Source organism: Cnephaeus nilssonii (genome assembly GCF_951640355.1).
Source record: "Cnephaeus nilssonii genome assembly, chromosome: 7".
Taxonomy (NCBI): Eukaryota; Metazoa; Chordata; class Mammalia; order Chiroptera; family Vespertilionidae; genus Cnephaeus; species Cnephaeus nilssonii.
Genome location: NC_137078.1, coordinates 55,575,909 through 55,600,170, shown reverse-complemented (window position 1 = coordinate 55,600,170; position 24,262 = coordinate 55,575,909). Strand labels below are relative to the sequence as shown.

General features: G+C 42.0%; 1 protein-coding gene across 1 annotated transcript; it reads left to right on the top strand.

Annotated features, from left to right (window-relative positions):
• Positions 1–13,595: 13,595 nt before the first annotated feature.
• On the top strand, positions 13,596–16,701 carry GADD45A (growth arrest and DNA damage inducible alpha). The gene is made up of 4 exons (XM_079777938.1): positions 13,596–13,871; positions 14,380–14,481; positions 14,707–14,944; positions 16,030–16,701. Exons 1-4 carry the CDS (start codon positions 13,828–13,830, stop codon positions 16,141–16,143), a joined length of 498 nt encoding a protein of 165 aa, XP_079634064.1. The 5' UTR covers positions 13,596–13,827; the 3' UTR covers positions 16,144–16,701.
• The last annotated feature ends 7,561 nt before the right edge of the window (positions 16,702–24,262 follow it).

Here is a 24,262-nt window from a genome sequence, read left to right as displayed (position 1 = left end):
TATCTCCCTAATATCCATTCCATTCCTATTAAAAGGCAAAGACTCAAGGTATATGTGAGGTTTGGGGGTGGGGGGTGGGGAAAAGGCAGCCCCCTTTTTAGATCTGTAATTATCAGGAATTATTTTAGTAAGGAGGTGTTCTCAGATACCTGAAAAAAAGAAAGGGATGAGCATGCACAACAGCAAGAACAGGTGGTGGGCATAAAATTCCTTCCACCATCACCATTGTCCCCTATACCAGCCATTCCAAATCACCACCTTTGCATCTCAAGTATGCAATGGACACATTATAGGTCTGTGGTTTGGTCTCTGCCCAACAGAGGTATGGCCCTCAACATGGTCAATCCATGAGCTTGGCTTCTTTTGCATATAATATGAGAGGAAAAAAATGAAGTGGTCCCACCATCAACCAATTTGCTCACGTCAGGACCTGGAGTTACTTTTGCCACTTCTACTAATGTATTCAACAGAGCCAATCATTCGCCAAGGCTCATTTCTACTTCTGAATATGCCTTTTTAATTCTCCTGCTGGGACACTCTCCAAGATCCTCAACTCCCCCTAACTACAACAGTCTCTTGACTAGTCTTCCTGTGTCTACCCTTGCCTTCATCCAAGCCATTCTCTCTCTGTCCATCAGCCAGAAAGATATTTTAAAAACACAAAATTGATTGTCTCCTTCCCCTGCTTAAAATCCTTCAATAGATTTCTGTTGTTCTTGGGATAAAATCCCAAGCCCATCTGACAACCAACAAGGTCCCATCTGCATCATCTGGTCTTTGACTGACTCAGCAGCCCCATCTCCTGCTTCCTCACCTCTGCTCCTTGCACTGGCCTTCTCTCACTTGCTCAGCCTCAGCAAGCTCCTTCCTCTTTCATCCCTCACTAGTGCCATTCTACCTGCCTCTAAAACACTGTTAATATCACTCTTCCTGACAAGATGCAATATAAGCTCCATGAGGTTAGGGACCATGTCTATCATTTTTAGGGACCATTGTCTACCATTCTATCTCCAGGAGTTAGCATAATCCATATCACACAGTAACAACTCAATAAATATTTGTTGAAATAGTGAATAAATTTTTGTTGATTGAGTAACTGAATGATAGTATATACTTATTCAGTCTACAAATATTTCTTGAGTCAGTACCTCTGCCAGGTAATGTGTAAGGCATTGAAGATGGAGTGAACAAAATAAATGTAGTCCCTGACCTCTTAGAGCTTATGTTCTAGTAGACTTTACCCTTTTTCTTCTGTTTTTCTTTCCTTTCCTTTTCTTTCTTACATCCCCCCCCCTCTTTTTTTGTCTGTTGAAGCGAAACGAATCCAAGAGCTTATAAAATCTTATGTGACTATCTTGCTCTTCTCTGAGTTTTCTTGAGTTACATGATTTAGCTCTTAAATACCCTCTCCTAAGCTCTGTTATTTTTCTTATCTCCTCACTGCCAAGGGAAGTATTTCAACACTTTTTTGGTTCCTATCTCAGTCTACACAGAAATTTCTTTTAAAAAATGTACTATGTTTTTTATAATATATTTTTATTGATTTTATTGATTTCAGAGAGGAAGGGAGAGGGAAAGAGTGATAGAAACATCAATGATGAGAGAGACTCATTGATCGGGCTGCTTCCTGCACACTGCCTACTGGGGATTGAGCCCACGTCCCCAGCATGTGCCCTGACCGGGAATCAAACTGAGACCTCCTGGTTCATAGGTCTATACTCAACCACTGAGCCATGCCAGCTGAGCTGTACTATGTTTTTTAATTAAAAAGTAACTTGCTCATATATAGTGATAGAAATCAGAACAGTGGCTGCTTATGGGATGTAGGGATTGATTGAAAGGGGGTATAAGGGAGCTTTCTGGGACAATGGAAATGTTATATATCTTTATTGGGATTATATCATTATTGGGGTTATAGCTTGATTGGACTATATGTCTTGATTGGGTTAATAAGTGTATACATTTGTCAAAATTCATCAGATTGTACACTTATGATCTGTGTCTTTCACTGAAGGTAAATTTACCTCTTAAAAATATTACTTTAAGTAGAGTCAACAATAAAAAATACCCTTTTAAAAAAGAAACATATGCTTATTATATGAAACATTATCAAATAAAAGTAAACAATAAGAAACCCAAAATGACCTGTAATGCCATTACTCAAAGAGGAACATGGTTTACACTGTGATGTGTGTCCTTCCAAATTACTTCATTTTTTAATACATAATGAAGTAATTTGGAAGGGCATACATCACAATATGTATTCATATAGAATGTAGTGCCTCCTAATTAGCTTTTTTTTTTGATAAGTAGTATACAAAGAGCATACATAAAATATTATTTTATTTTTTATTAAACTTACTAGTGGCCCAGTGCACGAAATTTGTGCACGGGGTGGAGGGGTTGTCCCTCAGCCCAGCCTGCACCCTCTCCAATCTGGGACCCCTTGGGGAATGTCCAACTGCCGCAATCCGGGACCACTGGCAATCCCTCTTGCAATCTGGGACCACTGGCTCCTAACCGCTCACCTGCCTGCCTACCTGATAACCACTCTGCCTGCTGGCCTGCTCGCCCCCAACTGCCCACCCCTGTCGGCCTGCTCACCCCAACTGCCCCCCCTGCCAGCCTGATCACCCCAACTGCCCCCCACTGCCACCTGCTCGCCCCCAACTGCCCCCCCCCCGCCAGCCTGCTTGCCCCCAACTGGCCCCCCCTGCTGGCCTGCTCGCCCCCATCTGCCCTCCCGTCCTGGCCTGATTGCCCCTAACCGCCTCTCCCTCAGCCCCGCCACCATGGCTTTGTCCAGAAGGATGTCCGGAAGGTCTCCCGGTCTAATTAGCATTTTACCCTATTATTAGTATAGGTTGGGGTGACATTGGTTAATAAGATCATATAGGTTTCAAATGTACATTTCTATGATACGTGGCCTGTATATTGCATTGTGTGCCCACCATCCAAAGTCAAATCATCTTCTGTCATGATATATTTGGCCCCTTTGCCCTTTACTGTCCCTCCACCTCTTTCCCTCTGGTAACCACCATACTGTTATCTGTGTCTATGTGTTTCAGTTTTAGATCCCACGTCCGAGTGAAATATGGTTCTTGTTTTTTTCTGACTTATTTTGCTTAGCATAATATTCTCAAGTTCCATTCATGTTGTCACAAATGGCAGTATTTCATCTTTTCTTATAATTACTACGTTGAAGGATTAATTTGCTAAACTAGTAAAAATCAGGATTCTAAATTTGTTTCCAATTTTTTTGAGCCTAGGATAGTTCATCATCATTACATCAATAACACTTATTGAATGTAAAATGTCATCTCTATAGAGATTTCTTGACTACGAATAATCTTCAGACTGCAGCATTAAGATTGCTAAACTGAACAATCAATTGCTATCAGTAAATCTTTAAGCTGGCACCAGATTTACGGTCAGATTTAACTAAGAACATTCTAGTGACTAAGTATAATCAACATCACCTCAGAATTCATTCTTCTGTCCTCCTCAGATTATTAAGCTGTTACAAAATCCAACTTATGGCACGCTGCCCTTATATTTATTGTTTAACTTGGGAGATTCTAATTCAATACAGGGACTCATATAATTGTATGGCTAGACTGTTGTGATCAACAGCTCCATAAAATTTACCACAGCATGAGATCAGACACGCAAATCTTACATTTTTATCAGAAATTCAAACCACATTAAACTGAAGACATACTATTTGAAGTCAACGAAGCCACAGCCCACCTCTAACACTTCCTAAAAATCTATTGCTAAATCTAGTTCACCCAGAAGGCTTGCATGTGGGTAAATATTCGAGTGGGTCCTTTGTTAAGTTTCCTGATGGTAGTGCATAGATTCAGACAGAAGGAGAATTATTTGAAACTACCCAGAAAATTAGAAAAGTAAGGACCAGAAGCAAAGATCTGTGAGAAAAAGGAGTGTCTTCAGCTTTACACTTTTGGCAAGTGATAAAAGGCAGCCTTAGTGACAGCAGCCAGATGGAGATCAAATGACAACTGTGAGTTCATAATGGTCTCCAGCATTCTGGCAAGCACCAGGGGCAGGAGGGGAAGTGGGAGGGGTCAGCTTTACTGGTACTACAAGCCAATCTGGTGCACATCAGCGTTATCTGACGTCAGCTAAAACCAGTTCTGAGGCATTGCATCGGGACCAGCTGCTAGATACTGAACGCACCCTGGCCGCCTCTGTGCACTCCCGGAGCGTCCGCCCATTACATTTATAGGACCCTGCCAGTTAATTTATGTTCCCTACAGCAGGGAGGGTCCAGATGTTGAGGCTGCAGTTGCTGATTTGAAAGGACTTCACAAATACAGGAAGCTCTCAGAGGATAAAAGAAATGTAAGGCCATTCTACAGTTTGAGAAACCCATTGTTCTGTATTACACACACACACACACACACACACACACACACACACCAAGCCCTTTCTTTAGCACGCAGAAGTACATCATTCAGGCTATCAAAACAGTATAAAGATCTAAAGTGCACAAACGGGGCAATCTGGGTAGTTAGAGAGGAAACACTTCTTCAGTGGCTATACTAAAATTCCGTGGAATTTTTTTTACAGCATTAGTCAGGGACAGGGAAGTCTTGCACTTTTACCATCAGCAATGGGAAATTTAGAGAAAATAGAAATACAATATCTTACTTAGATGAAGAAATTTAAAGCAAGGAAAATTAGAGTGGGAATTGGAAAATGGGCGCCATATAATTGACATTTATGGCATTCCATGTGTCATGCACTATAAGTGCTGTACGCATATTATCTCATGTAATCGTTATAATAAACTTATGAGACAGGTACTATCATTACTCAGGAAAGAGACAAAAGAGGTTAGGCAACTTGCCCAAGCCTGACCGCACAGAGTCTGCATTCTGAATGCTCTGCTCAGATGCTGGGTGAATTACAGCTGTTCTAGAAGAAGGTAACCCATGGCTAAGAAGGTGAGATCTGGAGTCTCACAGATGTGCATTTGCATCGTGGCTCTGCCACTTAAAGAGGGGTCTTTTGAGCTAGTAACAGCTTAACCTTTCCAATAGGCCAGAACTTCTTCAACAGGATAATGCAGATGACAGTACTGACCTCAAAGATGGCTGTAAGTCAAGTGATGCCTTATAAATAAGAATGTATCATAGTGCCAAGCATATGATAAGCACTTAACAAATTAGCTGTTTTTATAAATAAATCACAAGTCTAGTTAGAAATTTTCTGAAACATCTCTGGAAACCAACTCCCTGTTGCTGACAGATTTGAGAAGAAATTCTTTTAAAGGGGTGCACACAGGTTGAAATTTTGATATATCAGATTCTTGGAAACTATGCTAGCGTTTTAGGTTAAAAGGCAGTTATTTTTATGAATAAAAATTTTAAAAAAAAGAGTGAGGGGAAATGTCCATGTCATGGTTTCTAAGAAGTAACCTGAGAAAAAAAGCAAACTGCAGAGTTCTGCCAAAGCCCCACATTGAAGGGCTCCTCACAGCTCTAACCAAATAAGTTGGGATTTACATTGTGGTTCAATTTAAGGTGAGAATAGCTTCAGGATCACAGATGGACTTGTTTATGAGAAAGACAAACCCAAACTTATAAAAGGAGTAGAGGGTCCAGTTGCCAGGGATAATGAGAGACACACCAAATTAACCAAACTTAATTCAGATGGTCATTAAACAATGACCCCACCTGGCTTTCAGTCGTTTTACCATCTGTTGTAGCTGTTTCTTCTCAGAGGGGAGAGTTCCCACTAGCTCCCAGGTGCGACCTGTTTATTAAGACGCAGTGCCAAATCATACTCCATAGAGTTTGCTAACCAGGCAATATCTTAAGGTTAATAAGGCAAGTTGTAACATAATCTCAACCTAAAAAGTAGATTGAAATTTTTGGAAATTGGTATCACAGCAGAAGAATATGAATGTTTTTTTAAATTATTTAGGCAAATTATCTGGTGATTAAAATTTTAAGGCCCAGAAAAATAACTGTTGTGTGTGTGATAAAATAAGCTATTAGAAGTACTTCAGTGGCTGCTGAAAATTATGGAATAATTATTAGAATAAAATTTTAAGCAAAAAGTGCTAGAGCTAGAAGAGTCTTATAGAATAAACTTTTCAATTTCTGATTGGGACCAATGTGTGTCTAAAACCATGGGTTGAGTTGGGAGGGGGCTGAGAGAAGGCCTAAATCTACAGACCTCTATCCCTCAGCCCCACTCCCATTTGGCTGCTTCAGCCAGAACACTTTTGCTTTTATCTCTCTGAATGTGGGGATTATGCCTACTATTTCTTTGGGGGGAAAAGGAGTGCTCTTCCAAAAAAATTTAAAAATATTTGACAAATGGGGAAACTGAGGAAAGAGGGTAGTACTGCCAAAGAGTATGCATCATTCCAGCCCCATTCTTGGAAGAACACCAAATTGTATTTATCATGTTGGCTGTACATGCAAAGTAGCCCCACAGATCTTTATTTTACATCATTTCAATACTTCTTTAAAAGACAAACATGAAATATAAACAGTCAAATGCATCTATAAACAGGCCTTCTTGTGTTTGGTAGTGAAGCTTTCTTAAACTAAGGCTGGATGGCTTGACAAGGGTGATGTTCCAGCTGAAAAAGCAAAATCCCTGACGCATTTCTGCTTAGTGGCCAGCGATACTAATGTGCCCTCCCCCAACTATATCTTCAGGGGATGAGCTAGAACATATGGCAAAAATCCTTACAGGTCAACAACCAAATGTTAAATGCAATCCATCACTTTGCCACAAACTGATATGGTCCATGGAGCACAGGAGTGAAGTGTTCATAATGGACAACCAGATAACAGTCTGCTCACTGCATTCTTTGGTTACTAAAAATGAGGCTACTTCGGACCTTTACAATGTAAAGTCAAACAGTAGCCAGACAGAGTATTGTTGGACCACCTCTAAGACCAGCCATCCAGAAATGGGCGCTTCAAAAGACTATGTCCTAGACCTTCTTTAAAAGATCACACTCTTATAGGACTTAATAATAAATTATCCTGTTTTTATACTTAATATCTTCCAGACTTTGAGACTGACATTTCATGGCCAAAGTAAAGGAGGACCAAAGGGAAATAAGAATGAATATTATTCACAGAACAGACCTTACATTCAATTTCAAAGTGTGAGCTCTACTGGCAGAAATTTCCAGTGAATAGAAATTAAATGCTTACAAGCATGGAAGCCAGAGGAAGAGATAAAAGTTCAAATAGTAGTAAAGAATGCTCTTATTTTCCTTTACCCCTTATCTCTTTTGTTTGCAGTCTCCTGAATATTTCTCAATTTCTTTAATCTCATCTCCATTTGTGTTTCTTGCCATTTGCTTCTATAACAAAACACCCCTCTCTGCTCTTTTAAACCCTCCACTTCAAAACTCACCTTCATAAAACCTTTCAAGGTTGTTTTCCTCATCATTATAATCTCTTATGCTACATTGGAAGAGCAAGCCTGAAGCTTGGCAATTAAGCACCTTTTAATCTAATGGGTTTTATGTGTATACAATACAAACTGGTTGAGGTCACAAATCCTTAGTTTATAAAATGGGCCAGTTCCTGAAAACAATATTTTAAAAATCATTGGGGGTGGGGGTAGAGAAAGTCTGAAGAAAAATTTAAAATGCAGATAAGGGTGCACAAACATCTGTAATTAAAAATAACACAACAAAAGTAGGATTCAATCAGGACATCTTCCTTTCTAATACATAAAAGACCAGAAGCTTTATGTTTTAATTCATTAATTACATCTTGAAATCTGTATAACTTATTCATTCAACAATATTTGATTTAATAAATATTTACTGAGGATCCACTCTGTGCAAGGCACAATTCTAACCATTTGGGGTCAACCAGTAAACAAAACAAATACTACTCCGTTAAACTTATACTTGGGGAATAGAGTGGGCAGGAGAAGGGAGCCAGATAATAGACAATATATAGAAGTAAAATGTGTTAGAAAGTAATCAATGATATAATTTTTTTTTGAGAGAGAACAGGGTTTAGGGGATAAGGAATGCCAAGAATAGAGGCATTGCAATTTAAGAAGAGTGGGCAGGGTAGGCCTCATTGAGAAGGGAACTTGAAGGGAATGAGCAATGTGGTTATTAAGAAAAAGAATAATCTGGACATATAGTCAGTACAGAGGCCCTAAGATAAAAGGAAGGCCAATGTGGCTACAGAGGAATGAGCATGGGGCATAGTAGTAAAAGACAAGATTGCAGTAGGATCAATATTTTTTAATAACACATTTTAAAGATATGATTCATATTTTATACAATTCACCCTGCACATACTGTTCAGTTGCTTTTAATACATTAAGTATTGTGCATTATCATCACCATCCATATTAGGATCTTTTCATCATGGTCAAGAGATTTTTGTGGTGTCTTTTAAGCCATAGTAAGAACTTTGGCTTTTACACTAAGTAAAAAAAGTGATCTCTTCTTATATATTAGAAAGAAAAGGTATTTTGATTGAATCCCACTTTTGTTGGCTGCATTTTTTGGTAAGTTTGGTAAATTTGGGTCAGAGAATGGACTGTGACTTGACTTGCTATTCATAGTCATTTTGGCTGCTGGAGGTAAGGAGAGAAATGGCAGAAACAAAGAGAAAGAAACCAGTTGTTGCAGTTACTCAGGGGGAGATGATGATGGTGGTGGTGGCAGCCCTGAGAAATGGTTGAATTATTTTGCATTTTGAAGTAAACTGATAGGATTTGCTGATGGAATGGATGTGGGTTGTGAAGGAAAGAAGCAAAGGAAGACACCATGGTTTGGGGACTGAGCAATGGGAAGAATGGAGTTGCCATCGACCTACAGGAGGACAGTAAGGAGGTCAACTTTTGTCATTTCAAGTTTGAGATGTTTATTGTATATTGAAACAGAGAAGATGACTAAGCCTCAGCTTCAGAAGAGATGACTGACCAGATTAGAAATATATTTGGGAGTCATCAGCATATAAAAAAATATGTGAGGCATGAGACTGGATGAGGTCACCTAGAGAGTGAGTGTAGATAGAAAAGAAACCCAAGGACTGAGCTGCTGAAAGTTAGGAAAAAGAAAACTTTGTAATACAAAAGTAAAAAGAATCAAGTCTGCAGTTTCAGAGATAGAAACTTGAAAAACCTATTCAAGGTACCAGAACAAACTACCAACTCAGGTTACCTACCTTCTTCATCCGTGATTACCCCACCAAGTAGAGACATTCACAGAAAGAACTACGTAGAAGGCGTCTGACACACATTGAACTCAGGGGGTGGAGGGACGGAATGGGAAGAGGAGGTCTTTGAAAAAATGTCCTAGTGAGTCTCTTGGACACCTCCACTGGCTGGCCCCTGAATAACTGGTGAAATGTGAGCAGCTGATGGGAACACAGGTGGCTAGCCTAAAGCTCAATGCAACACCATGACTCCACTGCTATGAATATTAATAGCTGAAGAAAATTTCCATAGAGTAAGGTTTTATTGAACACACAACAAAATGGTATTAAGGGCACTATTTTAGGTTTTGGATGTGGAAAAAAAAAATCACCACAAATTTAGTGGTTTAAAACAACAATAAGCCCTGGCAGGGTGTGGCTTCAGTAGGTTGGGTCTCGTCCTTTGCACTGAAAGGTTGCTGGTTCAATTCCTGATCAGGGCACATGCCTGGGTTGTGGGCTTAATAGGGGGTATATCAGAGGCAGCTGATTGATGTTACCCTCTCACAATGAAGTTTCTCTCTCTCTCTCTCTCTCTAAAAATCATTTATATATATATTAAAACAACACTCATTTATTATCTCAAGTTTCTGCAGGTCAGAAGTCCAGGCTTAGCTGGGTTCTCTTCTCAGGGCTTCACAAGGCTAAAATCAAAGTTGCCCAGGCTCATCTGAAGGCTTGACTTGGGAAGGAACTTTTTCTAAATTCCCTTGTGTTGTTACAAAATTAATTCCTTGCAGCTGTAGAATTACTTGAAGTTTGCTTCTTGAAAGCCACCAATGGAGAGAAAGAGTCTCTGATGCCTATAGTCTCTTTTCAGAGAAGGCCTAGGCTTTTTTCTAAAGGGTTCACCTGATTAGGTCAGACCCACCTAGCATAATCCACCTCTGGACTGACTCAAAGTCAATTGATTAGGGACCTTAATTACATCTGAAAAATTTTTTAACCTTTGCCATTGAATGTGATAGCCCAACATCATTTGCATATTCTCTTAGATGTAGGCATGGGTTCTGCCCATACTCAAGGGAAGAAGATTATGAAGAGTTTAATACCAGTTGTTACAGATCATTGAGGTCATCTTAGAATTTGCCTACCCCAGTATGTTCCAAGAAACTAAACATTTATGTTAAATTCAAATAGAAGTATTGATCCTAAGAAATGACACATTTTTAAGTGATGGTAAATTTTGTCTGAATAATCTTCTCTGGGGAAAAGAAAAAAAAAAAAAAGAAGGAAATTCAGAGCTGGCCTTTAGCAAATAACTTTACCAGACTCACACACACACACACACACACACACACACACACACACACAAAATACATCAGGAACCTTATGGTTTTTAACAATAAAATACAATATAATACAGTAGGTAGTAGATGAATCTGTCATAGTCTCATTTCCTTGCATGTGAACAATGGTCTAATATTGAAATAATAAACATAAAATTTATTTCAGATGTTAAAAAATTGACTAATTTTTGAAAGAGAGAAAAGTTGCCATTCAATACTATACAATACATAAGAATATATGCATGCTAAAAGTGAAGAAAATATTCAAAGTGGGTAGCAGTGCTAAAATAGTTTAACAATCTTGAGTACATATTTCCATCTCACTTCCAATAACTATTTGGCATCCTTACAAATATCCTTAGAAGGTCATTCAAGTCCTGCACACTTGAAGTTCCTAGGAGCTACCTGGGTAGTTTTAAAAATAATTTCACACTTTAGAGTTATTTTATATGTGTATATAAAATACTGACCTAGGGAAGTTCCTCTGATTTATCATTGGATACCAACTGCCCCTAGGTCTAATAAGCATTTATGAAATGATCATCTCTGATCATCCTAATGTGTAATGCAGTATAACTGTAGCTAAATGCAGCTTCTACTCCCAGCCATGAGGACCAACTTTGCAGATAATCACTGATGAAACATTCTAGGTAGACTCAGCAATGAGGCAAAATGATGTAAGCTATCTGAGTCAGAAAGTATGACAAGTGAATATTTGTGACTACTGGAAGACTAGGCTTATCTCAAAGAGAACAACTCTTGGAACAAATCATGTTCACATGAACCCAAAGATAACATGCAGTATACTTTTTGAATGAAAGACTAGGCCTATATTAGAAGTAACCATTTTATGCCACATGTTCACTGCATATTATTTTACTTGAGTGGAGCATTATTAGAGCTGTGGTTCATTTGAATTGCCATAAACAATATGTGGGGTTTTACTCTCCTACAGTTTCTGTTCAGATGACTAATTCATGGGACTTTCAGCATAGCTAGCTGATGACATTGCATACTATTTTGTCCCAAAATCCAGTTCAAGCATCGACATACCAATCAGATGATAAGCTCTTTAAAGGCAGAGGTCCAGGAATTGCACAGTTCTTGGTATATAGGAAGACATCAAAGGTTTTTCAGACTTAAGTTAAATGTGAAATATATTAGAATTCATGCAATACACAGGAAGGCAGAATTCTGAGATCTTGTTGAACTCTCAGTTACTATTCAACTCCATAAACATTGACTGTGCTTCTACTAAATGCAGAAATTGTGCTAGGTGCTGAGAACATCCAGTTGATAAAGTCACAGTTCCTGCTACCAAGAAACTCACAGATTTCCTCATTCTTTGTCAGCTTGCTGTGATCACATTTTCTTCCAAAGAACCTCAAAGAAATGCCTTGTGGATAGAACCTTGGAGTTCCACAGAACACAATTCAATAATCTCCAAATAATGACTCAGGCCAGATTGTGTAATGCAGGTTTTGTTTGCAAAACTGAAAGCTCTCAGCACTTACCTAAATTTCAAGTTTAAATAATTTTTAAACAAAGACATGACATGTTAGGATACACACGTGTGGTATAGATATGAAATACACAAGCACCCTTGGATAAAATTATGAATTAGCCACTACCATTCCTTTACTCAAGCATTGTCCCTTGCAGTTAGTGATTTAAGTACAAAATAACAGCTCAAATAAATGAGCCAGAAAACTGACTTATCACTTTTCTTTTCCACTAAATTAAGACCAAGAGACCTGGAGAATATTTTGTTTAGAACGATACAAAAACTCCCATTTACCTTTGCAAAAAATGATTTCTGTGACCTTTGACTATAGAATAGCCTTAGTAATGCAAGCACTGTTTTGAAAGGAAACATAGGAGGGCATTTTCACCACTTTTGGTGATTTCAGTAAGTTTAAGACATGTCTTTTCATTTATTGCATCAACTCATAAAACCAAGGAAAGAACCTTCAACCTATTTCAGTGAAAGTCTGTACATTAAAGTTTGCTTTTCGAAAATATGCCACTACTGCTTACTTGCCACCCACAGGTTGCCATTATCTCAAAGGTGAAATTTTAGCATATGACTAAAAGGTCCTATAGCTGCAGCTTCATGATTCAGCACCTAACATCAATAATTCAGAGTGAGATCACAGGCTCGCTGTGGAAGGTAGTGACATACTTGCCTTATGAAAGAAAGCTTAGGGCATAGTGAGAGCATTTTGAATTTTGTGGGTGTCTAACATTTGTCTCTTAGCTAGTGGGGGTGTAGAAGGATCCAACCTTGGGAAAGTCTCTCTGAGAGAGGTGAACTTGGGTTGTAAGGCTAGGATACACACGTGTGGTAACCAACTCCCTTCTGAGCATGGTTTTCCAGAGTTACCCTAGGCAGGTGGGAAGCCCTTCTGCTTTTTGTGGAAAAGATTCCAACTTGGTTCCCTGCCACCACCAAACACAAATGTGTTGATTTTTCTTTTTTGAGCTCCCAACCCTTGCAACCTTCCAAAAATAAATCAAACCAGCCATCAGGGCACCAAAATAATACTACTAGTAGTAAGCAGCTTTGCCTAGGCTTTCATAAACAGCACTTCTGAGGTAAACTTTGCCCCAGAGGTCTGGACACATCTTTTTATGTAACCTGCTTACTAATAATTACTAGACTTGGGTGCATTAACCCTGAAAATAGATTTTAATAGCAACCCCTAAAAACAAAAGACATGAAACTACAATTAAAAAAAAAAATGTGCACCAACTAGAAAAACACTTGGCAGCCTGCTCCAGCCCAAGCTGAAGACAACAACCCGTCCCCACTCCCCTCCAAGGCAAAGAACTCCTGTCCTGCAAACCCGGCCAAAGGGATGTGTCAGCTCAAGGCCCCGCCCTCCGTATCCCAAGCCCCGCCCCCGCACCCCGGGCTAGCTTCCGCGCAGCTCCTCCCCCTTCCGCTCCTCAGCCTTGTTCCAGGAGCTGGGGTCAAATTGTCTCCAATGCTGATTTGCATAGCCCAATGGCTGCGCGTATGCAAATGAGGCTGGAGGTGGTTGGCTGGGGGTTGGCAGGATAACTCCCGTACGCGGGGGCCTTTGTCCTTCAGTGGCTGTGAGGCAGCTGAGGTGTAGGTTGCGCGGCTCCTGGTGGGACTGAGAGTGGAGCCCGGAGGTGACGGGCGAACGATCCCGGCGGGCGGGGCGGACTGCGCGGTGGCGGCGGGCGCTGGAGGAGCCTGTGAGGGAGTACCGAGCCGGCGCCCGCGCGCCCTAGGGTGCAAGAGCTGCCCCGCCGCTCTCTCTCTGTGGGGGACCTGCAGTTGCAATATGACTTTGGAGGAATTCTCTGCTGGAGAGCCAAAGACCGAAAGGTAAGGCGGCCGGAGCCTCTCCCGGAACTCTGGCCCGCTGTGCACCCCAGTGCTGCCGGGCTGTGGGAGGCTTGCGGTGGAGTGAGCGTGCAAAAGTTTGCAGAGGGTACCTCTCATCTTTCTTCCTCGGGGACCCTCCCAGGGGTGCCCGCGGACGAAAAGAGCGTGCCCCCCAGCCCGGCTGAGCCCTTCCGAGCCCTTGCAAAGGGTAGAAGGACCCTCCTTGCCGGTGCGGCTCCTGCAGCTGGCATCCTCTGTCAGCGCCCGGCGCCAGGGACTGGCAGCGCCCTCGGGGGAGGGTGGCGGGTGGCACTCTTGGGGCTTCTCCCGGGACTCCCAGCTTCTAGGGGTCATGAATGGTGAGGGGGGGGGGTCGGGGGTTTGCAGAAAGCTGAGATGCGCAGTGGCTCATGCACTCGGGAGGGAGGGTCGCGGTGCAAGGGGAGCGGGCGGCCACAGCCCCGAGGGACGGGGACTGACGGGACCCCTTTCTCTGGCCGGCATGCAGGATGGATAATGTGGGGGATGCCCTGGAGGAAGTGCTGAGCAAAGCCCTGAGTCAGCGCACCATCACGGTCGGGGTGTACGAGGCGGCTAAGCTGCTCAATGTGTAAGTGGGGCCCTCGCGCGTCTCTCCCGGCACCCCCTCCCACCCCGACCCCGGGAGGTCGCCCGCGCGGGCCGCTCCTCGCCCTGCAGCGTTGCTTCCTGCTGTTTTTCAATCTGCGGGTGGGTGTCTGCCCCAGGGGGAGCGAGCGGATCGGGGCGGGTGTTGCGGGCACCCACCAGGGCTGGTGGTGCCTCTGCGCTCACCTGCCCCGCCCGCTGCCCGCAGCGACCCGGACAACGTGGTGCTTTGCCTGCTGGCCGCCGACGAGGACGACGACCGGGATGTGGCCCTGCAGATCCACTTCACCCTCATCCAGGCGTTCTGCTGCGAGAACGACATCAACATCCTGCGCGTCAGCAACCCGGGCCGCCTGGCCAAGCTCCTGCTGCTGGAGACCGACGCCAGCCCGGGGGCCAGCGAGGGCGCCGAGCAGCCCCCGGACCTGCACTGCGTGCTCGTGACGGTGAGGGAGAAGGGGTCTCCGTGCTGATCGGGGTTAGCGCCCTGGAACTGAGGGCGCCGGGCCTGAGCGTTGCCAGACTGCAGAGTGGAATGGGTGGGGGTCAAGAGCTTGGCCGCCTTTGCCCCATTAGCGTGTGGCTGGACTTTCAGCCGAGATGTGCCAGTTTCATCATCGGGGTTTTCTCTGGTACAGAACATGTCTAAGCACGTTGGAGGCTGCCAGCAGCGGAAGAGATCCTTGTGAGTCAGCACTGTCAGCCCAGCTACTCCCTACCTACATCTGCACTACCTCCCGTGACTAATTCCTTTAGCAGGGCAGATTAGATAAAGCCAAATAAATTCCTGGCTCCCTCTCATTAAGGAGTCAGCTTCATTCTCTGCCAGTCAAAGCTAAAAATAGAAATGGTGTAGGAGACAGACCTAATTAATTCCCTAGAAATGCATGAAGAGGATAGTGGAAATTTTTTCTTTGCAATCTTGCATTTTTTTTTAATGGAGCTTTTATTTTGTTTTGTTTTCCTGATTAAAAAAAAACACACGTTTCTTAGGTAGATAACTTGTGGTTGCAGAGGTCCATGTGATAGCTTTGCCTCCTACATTTTACTACTTTTTGGCTGCCTAATTTTTGTTACTGAAAAATACTACTCTGTCTTTTGGGAGGATAACAGGTGGCAATTCTAGTGAACTGTTATGCACGTCTCATCTCACTGTGAGCACAGCATGGAAATATTTCTCAGTTGTTTCATTCAGGTCTCTGCCACAGTACAAATTTGGTAAGACAGACCTGTGAATGATACTGGCATGCAAAACTGAATAACTATTGTCATGCAAACATATGCATATGGCTCTGTGGAATTGCATTAATTCAAACTTTGCAGAGTATAGTTTAGTACACGAGTACCCTTAGTGGTTTTGCAGGGAACCCAACGACTTGGAAGAAATTTTATTTTTTATGGTTGTAACTGGTCTTCATGTCACACAGCCAAAGTATAGAATGTTCACGTGTCTTCCCCTCAACAGTAGTGTAATTATTAGCAAATGCTGATTTTTTTAATAGTAAACTTATTTTTCTAAATTTGTTCCTAGAATCCACATTCATCGCAGTGGAAGGATCCCGCCTTAAGTCAACTTATTTGCTTTTGCCGGGAAAGTCGCTACATGGATCAGTGGGTTCCAGTAATTAATCTTCCTGAACGGTGATGGCATCTGAATGAAAATAACTGAACCAAATTGCACTGGAGTTTTGAAATACCTTTGTAGTTACTCAAGCAGTTACTCCCTACACTGATGCAAGGATTACAGAAACTGATGTCAAGGGGCTGAGTTCAACTACATGCTCTGGGGGCCCAGAGTTAGATGACTTTGCAGATGGAAAGAGGTGGAAATGAAGAAGGAAACTGTGTTGAAACAGAAATACAAGTCAAAAGGAACAAAAATTACAAAGAACCACGCAGGAAGGAAAACAAACTATGTATTAATTTAGGATGGTTGAGTTACATTTAATTAAACCAAATATGTTTTGTTAAAGTTTAAATGTGCAGCAGTTATTTGGGTATTTTGGGTTTATATGCCCGCAAGTAAAAGAAAAGCAGAAAGGGTTAATCATATTTTAAAACCATATTTTATTGTATTTTGATGAGATGTTAAATTCTCAAAGTTTTATTATAAATTGTACTAAGTTATTTTGACATGAAAGGTTATTTATGCTATAAAATTTTTGAAACAATGCCTACAATAAACTGGTATGGAATAATTGCATTATTCCTTAATGTGTGCTTTTGTTTCTTTTAACTTGGACTTTATTTTTAAAAAGCTTTTTAATATGAAAAAAATTAAAATTTCTGAAATCGTATGTATAATATTTGTGTGTCTATACTGTATATAGATATATATCTCTGTGTATATATGCATGTATATGTTTTTTTCTACTTTTTAAACATTTGGGCTGGACATGGGAGCATACTTTTATTTTTTATTCTTTATTTAACAGACATTTTTCTGATGCCCTACTCTACACTATGCACAAAGTCAGAAAATGAAGGTGATTTAAGAGGAGTTGGGTTTGCAGTTAGGAAAAAGGAGCATTAAAGCTTGATCAAAGATTTAAGTGCTACAATTAGATTATATGCAAAATGCTAAGGATTCAAAGAGAGGAGTGTGACTAAAGTTACCTGCAAGACAAGTGAAGTTTTTACTGGAGAAAGATCATTTTATGTGGATCTTAACACATGAATTTTATTTCCCCAGCTAGAGAGGGGGAAAGGATATAGCTGGCAATGGTGCTAGTTTGTGCAAATGTGTGGAGGCCTGAAAGGCCAAAACCTGTTCCAGGAACAAAGGATGATTCTGTGAGTGCCTCTGGTGTAGAAAGATAGGGAGAGATAAGGGCGAACAAGTAGGGGGGGATTAGGCTTGGACTGAAGGGCGTTCTGTGTCACCCTTAGGCATTTGGGCTTCCTTCTATAAACTTCGGGCAGTCAGCAGAGGCCTTCATGCAGGAGTGACGTGATCAGTGTTCTAGGAAGATAACACTGGGGACCCAGAAGGACGGCTTATTGGGATAAGCGGCTGTAGGTAAGAAGGCCAATTAGGAAGTAGCTGTAACAGTCTGGGGCTGTGCATTTTGCAGAACCATACTTAGGGAGTAAACAGGGACGTGGCTTGGCCAAGAGTTCTGGTGCCTTTATTCTCTTTCGAGAGCTGTGTGCCTTCCAGCTGGACATTTCTGCGATGGCTCTGAGGGGTCGGGTTAAATTATGTCAGATGGGAGAGATGGAAGAAAAGAGCAAAAGAAATAAAAGGCTTCAACAGAACAATCATCTTTTAGTTGGAACAATCACTTGATAATTAACTGCAACAATCTCATGTAGATAAAGCCAAAGAAAGCAAAAACCGATTCTGAGGCAAAAACTAACGCGCTTTAGTCCTCAGGATTTTTGCCTACTTCTCAAACCATACCCTCACGGCTCCCCTGCCATCTGCCTCCCATCTTTGTCATGACTACATGCAATCGGGGAAAAGTAGAAATCAGAGTCGAGAAAAATAAACCAACTAATAAAAAGCTCCAAGTTTCTGCACAGCGTATGAATAACATAGGCCCATGAGCCCTTCACCTTGCCATTAAGTTGCTGTTTTTCCACATCTGTGAGAAATGTGGGGTTGTAGGCCTTGTTAAGGCTTGTATTTTATGTAAGCCAGCCCCCAATCCAAAATATAACTGGTATTTAATATTTGTTCTTTATGTTACCAAAAGATTGAGGGCAGTAAGTTTTAAACAGATTTTTTGTTTACCTTCCCACTAAAATAAGCATTTTCAATTATTTGCCACAATTACTTGATTGAAAACACTCCTGCAAAGGTGAGTGAATTGAACCAGGAAAACAGAAGGGAGAGAAGCAGGGTTGCGTGGTGCAAAGAGCATGGGGATTGGCCAGTAGTAGTCCCTCCCCATCCTGTTTTCCTCATCTGTGAAACTGAGATAAAATTACCCATCTTGCAGAGCTGTTACTTCCTACAAGACTGTACCTTCCCTGAAGGTAAGAGCTAATGTCTGGTTCATAATTATAGCCCAGTACTTAGCACATTTCTCGGTGAGCAGTAAGTGTTGAGTTAATATTTGTTGACTAAATGAGTGATTTAGAAATACTAATCAATGCAAACTACATGGCGTGTGATAGGTGCTCACTATAGTGTGTCTATTACTAAAACCCACGTGGATAGCAACGGGGAAACTATGGCACCAGAGAAATGTTGCTTATAACATGTATTTTAGGAAAGGAGTTTATAATCCCTATTCTAAATCATAATAGTACTTAAAGATATGAAGTGATAAGTATACATTCTGCAGGTTGTTTTGTTTCAATAAAATCTCAACAATAAATACAAAGCTGTTGTTTTGATTTTTAAGTTTGAACTGTTGTTATTCTTTCCTGATTGAACATTATATAAAATTAACATGGCATTGAAAAATCTGATCATGAAACATGAGCTAATTGTAAATGTGTGCAATTACCTGCACGGCTTCTACCTCAAATTGATGCTAATATTATTCTGTTGTTGCCTTAAATGCCATTAAGCCTACTTATTGAAAGTTGGTGGAAATGTCACAACAGGAACAAAAATCCCCTTATCTACCTAACGTGTGTTGTATGTGGAAAATACCTACCTTATTTTCCACTGTCGACTTCACCTCGGCATCATAAATATCATTGCCTCCACCTTTCTACAATTAACCAAGGCTCTCAGTAAGTTAAACTTCTATAATGAAAGGACTCAAGAAGGTAACTAATCTCCTCTAATACATACCGTATTTTGCGGCGTATAAGATGACTTTTTAACCCAGGAAAATCTTCTATATGCCCAGTCGTCTTATATGCTGGAAAATACGGTATATTATTTTCCAGCTAAAGAAAAAATGGTCATTTCTAGGAAAGAGCTGTTTTTATACTGTCAGTTGGAAGTATTTCCAAAGCATGTTTTGATCTACCTTACTGTAACCTTTATGAAATCACTGCTTCCTCAATTTTCAACTATGTGGGTTAAATTTTGTTCTTCGGTTCTCGGTACAGTGCTTCAAACAGTAACGAATGTTTCCTTCAAATGAACAAAACTCTCAATGGCATGATTTAACACCATGCAGACTGAGTTGAATCTTTGTTTTTCCTCTCTAACAATCCCTAGATAAATATAAGAAATTCAGTGAAAAGGTTGTATTCGTGAATACTACCAAGAAATACTTAAGGAATGCTGACTATGGGCAAGGGACTATGGTGGTGATTTTGAAGTCAGACACATACCCCGGCCTCAGGGAGTTCGTAGTCTAGTGAAGCAATAAGACATGTACATCGATAGATGTAATCCAAAGCAAAAGAAGTGCTCGGTACCATAAGAAAGGCCCAGAGAATTGCTGTGGGAGTTCAAAGGGTAGACATCTCTGGATGGCATATGGGGATGAAGTTGGGGAAAGGTTGTAAGCTCTTTGATCAGAAGCTAGCATTATATTTTGCAAACAGCACAAATTGCTATAGTAGCTCCTCAAGTTACAGTCAGGTTACATCAGGATAATCCCGCTGAAGGTGGAAAATGCATGGAATAAGTGCACTCTGGAGTTTCGGCTGTTTACCCTCATCATCCCAGGGCTGACCTGGCGCTGCGGCTGATGCCACTGCCCAGCATCACAGGAGAGCATTGCATATCGCTAGCCCAGGAAAAGACGAAATTCAGAATTCAAAGTGCTATTTCTACTGAAGGAGTACTGTTTTCATGCCACCATGAAGTTGAAAAATTGTCAGTTGAATCATCGTAAGTCGGGAACTGTCTGTATGGAATTGATAATTCTGCGAGGTCCCGTGAAGAAAGACACAGACATAGCCAATGGGAGTGCTTGTCCCTAAGAAGTTGATAATCGAGTAGGGAAATCAAGGGCAGTGCCTTCATTCCTTTGACACTGGTTATTGAAAGCCCATCGCGTAACTGGCACTGTGTTAGGTCCTGGGATTACAGAAACGAGAAGGCAAGGTCTCTGCCCTCAAGGCTGTGCACGGTTGTGGAGATGCCCGACACCTGAAATACTGGGTGTGAAGTGCTGTTGGGGTAGACTCAAGGCCGAGGCGTTCCTGGGGGCAGGGAAGCTTTGCCAGATCAGTGAAACCCGAGGGATGAAGAGACCTGCCAAGGACTATGAGGAGCATGTGTTCCAGGGAGGGGAATTGCAACTTCGGGGGGGGGGGTGGGGTATGAATTCAACATGTTTGAGGCTGGCTTCTGGAGGCTGAGCACTGTTCTGCACACTTTATTCATAGTAACGTAATAGCCATCACTACAACCAAATAGAAGTAGGAACTATTATCATCATCACCATTTTGAAGGTGAAGGGATTGATATGCAGAGATTAGTTTGCTCAGAACCATTATTAGTAAGTGGCAAATCCATCCGGGATGCAAACCTAGGCAGTCTGGCTCTAGAACCCATGTTCTCTAATGACAGGTGGTGTGGGAAAGGTGGTATGAGCCAGACCATGATGGGCCCTGCTAGCCAGGCTCTTCTCACTAGGTCAGTGGTCGGCAAACTGTGGCTCTCGAGCCACATGAGGCTCTTTGACCCCTTGAGTGTGGCCCTTCCACAAAATACCACATGCGGGCACGCACGTACAGTGCGATTGAAACTTCGTGGCCCATGCGCAGAAGTCGGTTTTCCGCTCTCAAAAGAAATTTCAATCGTACTGTTGATATTGACTAATGAGTTTGCCGACCACTGACCTAGATGATAAAAAGCCATCCATTTAAAAATAACTTAAAACATGAGAGAGGCAAGGAAAAGATGAAACTATGGCCCATAAAGTCTATCTTGGAAACTGATAGCCAGGATAAATATGGCTTACACAATGTTCAAAAAAACTTTTTAAAAAAAAAAATCAGTTGTCAGTTTTTAAACATGGAACCCCAGCTGGTTTGGCTCAGTGGATAGAGCATCATCCTATGGACTGAAGGATCCCGGGTTCGGTTTTGGTCAAGGGCATGTACCTGGGTTGCAGGGTCGATCCCCAGCCCCGGTCAGGCCCATGGGGGAGGCAACCAATTGATGTGTCTCTCTCACATCGATGTTTCTCTCTCTCTGTTTCTCCCCTTCCCTTATACTCTCTAAAATCAGTGGGAAAATATCCTTGGGTGAGGATTTTTTTAGGAAAAGAATAAACATGGAGAAATTTCTTGGAAAAAAAATCCCGATTTCTATTGTCTATTGAAAACTTGCTATCTGTGGCGACAATGGTTCCACATTCTGCGTGGCAGCAATTGGCTGGAGCTGAGAGGAGCAGCTCCCTTTTATTTATTTATTTTATTATTTTTTAATCCTCACCATTGATTTCTATAGAGAGTGTAAGGGAGGGGCGGGGGAGAGAGAGAGAAAAACATCAACCTGAGAGAGACACATTGATTGCTTGCCTCCCACACTCGCCCCTACCAGGCCTGGGGAACCTGCAACAGAGGGGTACAAGCCCTTGACCAGGGATCAAACAGGGGACCCTTTGGTCTGCAGGCTGACGCTCGAAACACTAACCTGGCCAGGGCAGGTGCCTCCCTTTTAGATAAAAGGGTTTCCAGTTTGCCACAGACCTCACCCTTCTTATTGTAAACTCAATCCTATTGGACTGACTTAGGCTTCTCTTTCTAATTCACTTGGGGATGTGAGGTCCACCCTTCACCCCCCACAACTAGTATCTCTCAGTCTGGGGCTCAGAGTCTTTCTGTGTAAAAGACAAGCTGTTTGCACTATTAGAATTTCTCAAATTGTGCTGATGATAACAAAGACCTGGAGGTGTTTATTTAAAAGACAGCTTCAGGACCTCTTTCCAGGAGCTTCAGATTAAGTGGCGTTGGGATAGGCAGAGAAGTTGTGTTTTTAACAAGGGCTTCGGGTGATTCTTATTAGCAGGGAACTCTGAGGAATGCTGCATGCTCCCCACGCTCTCGGAGTTCTCCCAGCTGAAACGCCACCGTCTCAGGGAGTCCGAGTGGGAGGCCGAGGCTTTCACTTGATTGGCTTCCAGTCTCCGGGCTGTCAGCCCAGGGGGAGCTGAGGCAGGCACACCTCCCTGCAAAGGCTGAGGCGATTTCCAGGGAAGAGTTTTAACAAAAACAATTTGCTCCCTGGGACAGAGAAGTCACCAGTTTACTAAAGTGATTACTGCACAAGAACCACAAAAGGTGGGACCGTCCACACCCAGAATGGCTGTTAGCACGGCCTTGAACTGACGGATGAGCTGACCTTATGTGCCAGACACAGCGCTGGCACTTCGGACAAGGCAAGGAAGACGCCGGTCAGCATGACACAAACCTGTTTTTGCACAGCTTACTGCGCAATGTCAGGAACAAGGTAGGAGCTTGGGAAGTGAGGGGCGTTCCCACTTTTCTTACATCCATTAGTACTTTCTGGCTTATTACATGTCGCATTGATTAATTCAATTTCTTGCTAAAGCAACTGAGGCTCAGTGAGGTCAAGAGACACCTCCAAGGTCACATGGCGAGGAAGGGGGAAAATTCAGAATTGTGGCGCTGTGAGCTCAGGCCTCTGTGAACCTGTCTCTCGGAGGCCAACCAGACAGCAGAGGTTAGCCTGGGGGAGGGTGGAACTAATTGGATCTAATCTTTGACTTATCCCATAAGTGGGGCAGAGCCTCAGGAAAACCAAAGGAGACGAAAAGCAGGAGGAGTGAATTCTGAGAATTGTTCTTTTTCATCTCAGAACTTTCAAGGCAGAAGTGATTTTTGTGTCCCTGGGTGCTCTTATGCTACGTATTTTCTGCAATTAAGTGCTGAGAAAGAACTTAATGCAGAAAAGCTGCAAGCTTTCTTAGTATTACCACTTAACACCTGATTATATATCCCCATATTGTAGTCATATTACCATCATCAAAATAATCGCTTGACAAGAAATGGCTCACCTGGTGAAGAACCTTCTGGTTTCTTTTGTTTCTTTGTGTAACTAACTAATAAATACAGAGCTGGCCAAAGATAAAGAGTAAGAGTATATAGCTCTTGAGACAATGGGCTGCTAGAGCCAGAAAAAACTGGGCTTGGATCTTGGATCCTAGCTAGAACTTGGGAAAGTTAGTGTAACTTCTCTAAGCCTCAGTTATTTCCCCTATAAACAGGGAAAACACCTGACTGGCGTGGCTCAGTAGTTGAGCATTGACCTATGAACCAGGAGGTCACAGTTCAATTCCTGGTCAGGGCACATGCCCAGGTTGCGGGCTCAATCCCCAGTGTAGGGTTCTCTCTCATCATTGATGTTTCTATCTCTCTCCCTCTCCCTTCCTCTCTGAACTCAATAAAAATTTATTTTAAAAAAGTAAAAAGGAAAAACAAACAAGGCTTATATCATAGGTTTGTTGTGAGAATTAAAGGAAACAATGCAGAAAGCACTTAGCTCAGTTTCTGGAAGCGGTCAACATATGTAACCCAATAACAATGACATCTCCCATGAGTCGGTAGTTTTCTATGTACGTGTGTTATGTATGTTTTCTAGGTAATTATGCCATGTTGGTAAATTAGAGAGTGATCTAAGTAAAAAAGAAAACCCCCAGTAAACTACATAGCCCAACAGAACTGAATATGGAAAGACACCATCCAATTAAGTTTTGTTAATTTCCACTAATCTAGTTTCTCCTGTTTCTATTAACTTAATTTGGCTCTTTCTCACTCATTGGGATTATCAGAACAGTTTCTGTTCAAAATCAAAGGTTGAGCATGTACTGTGTGCCAAGCACTGTGCTAGAACTTGCTATACAAAGGTAATTGTGGTACAATTTCTTCTACCTGCA

Bases quoted from the DNA above. Each gene is read 5' to 3' on its own strand.
- GADD45A (XM_079777938.1), top strand. From the start codon at position 13,828: ATGACTTTGGAGGAATTCTCTGCTGGAGAGCCAAAGACCGAAAG. The intron at 13,872-14,379 runs GTAAGGCGGCCG...GCCGGCATGCAG, and splicing joins GGAGAGCCAAAGACCGAAAG to GATGGATAATGTGGGGGATG. The intron at 14,482-14,706 runs GTAAGTGGGGCC...CGCTGCCCGCAG, and splicing joins GCGGCTAAGCTGCTCAATGT to CGACCCGGACAACGTGGTGC.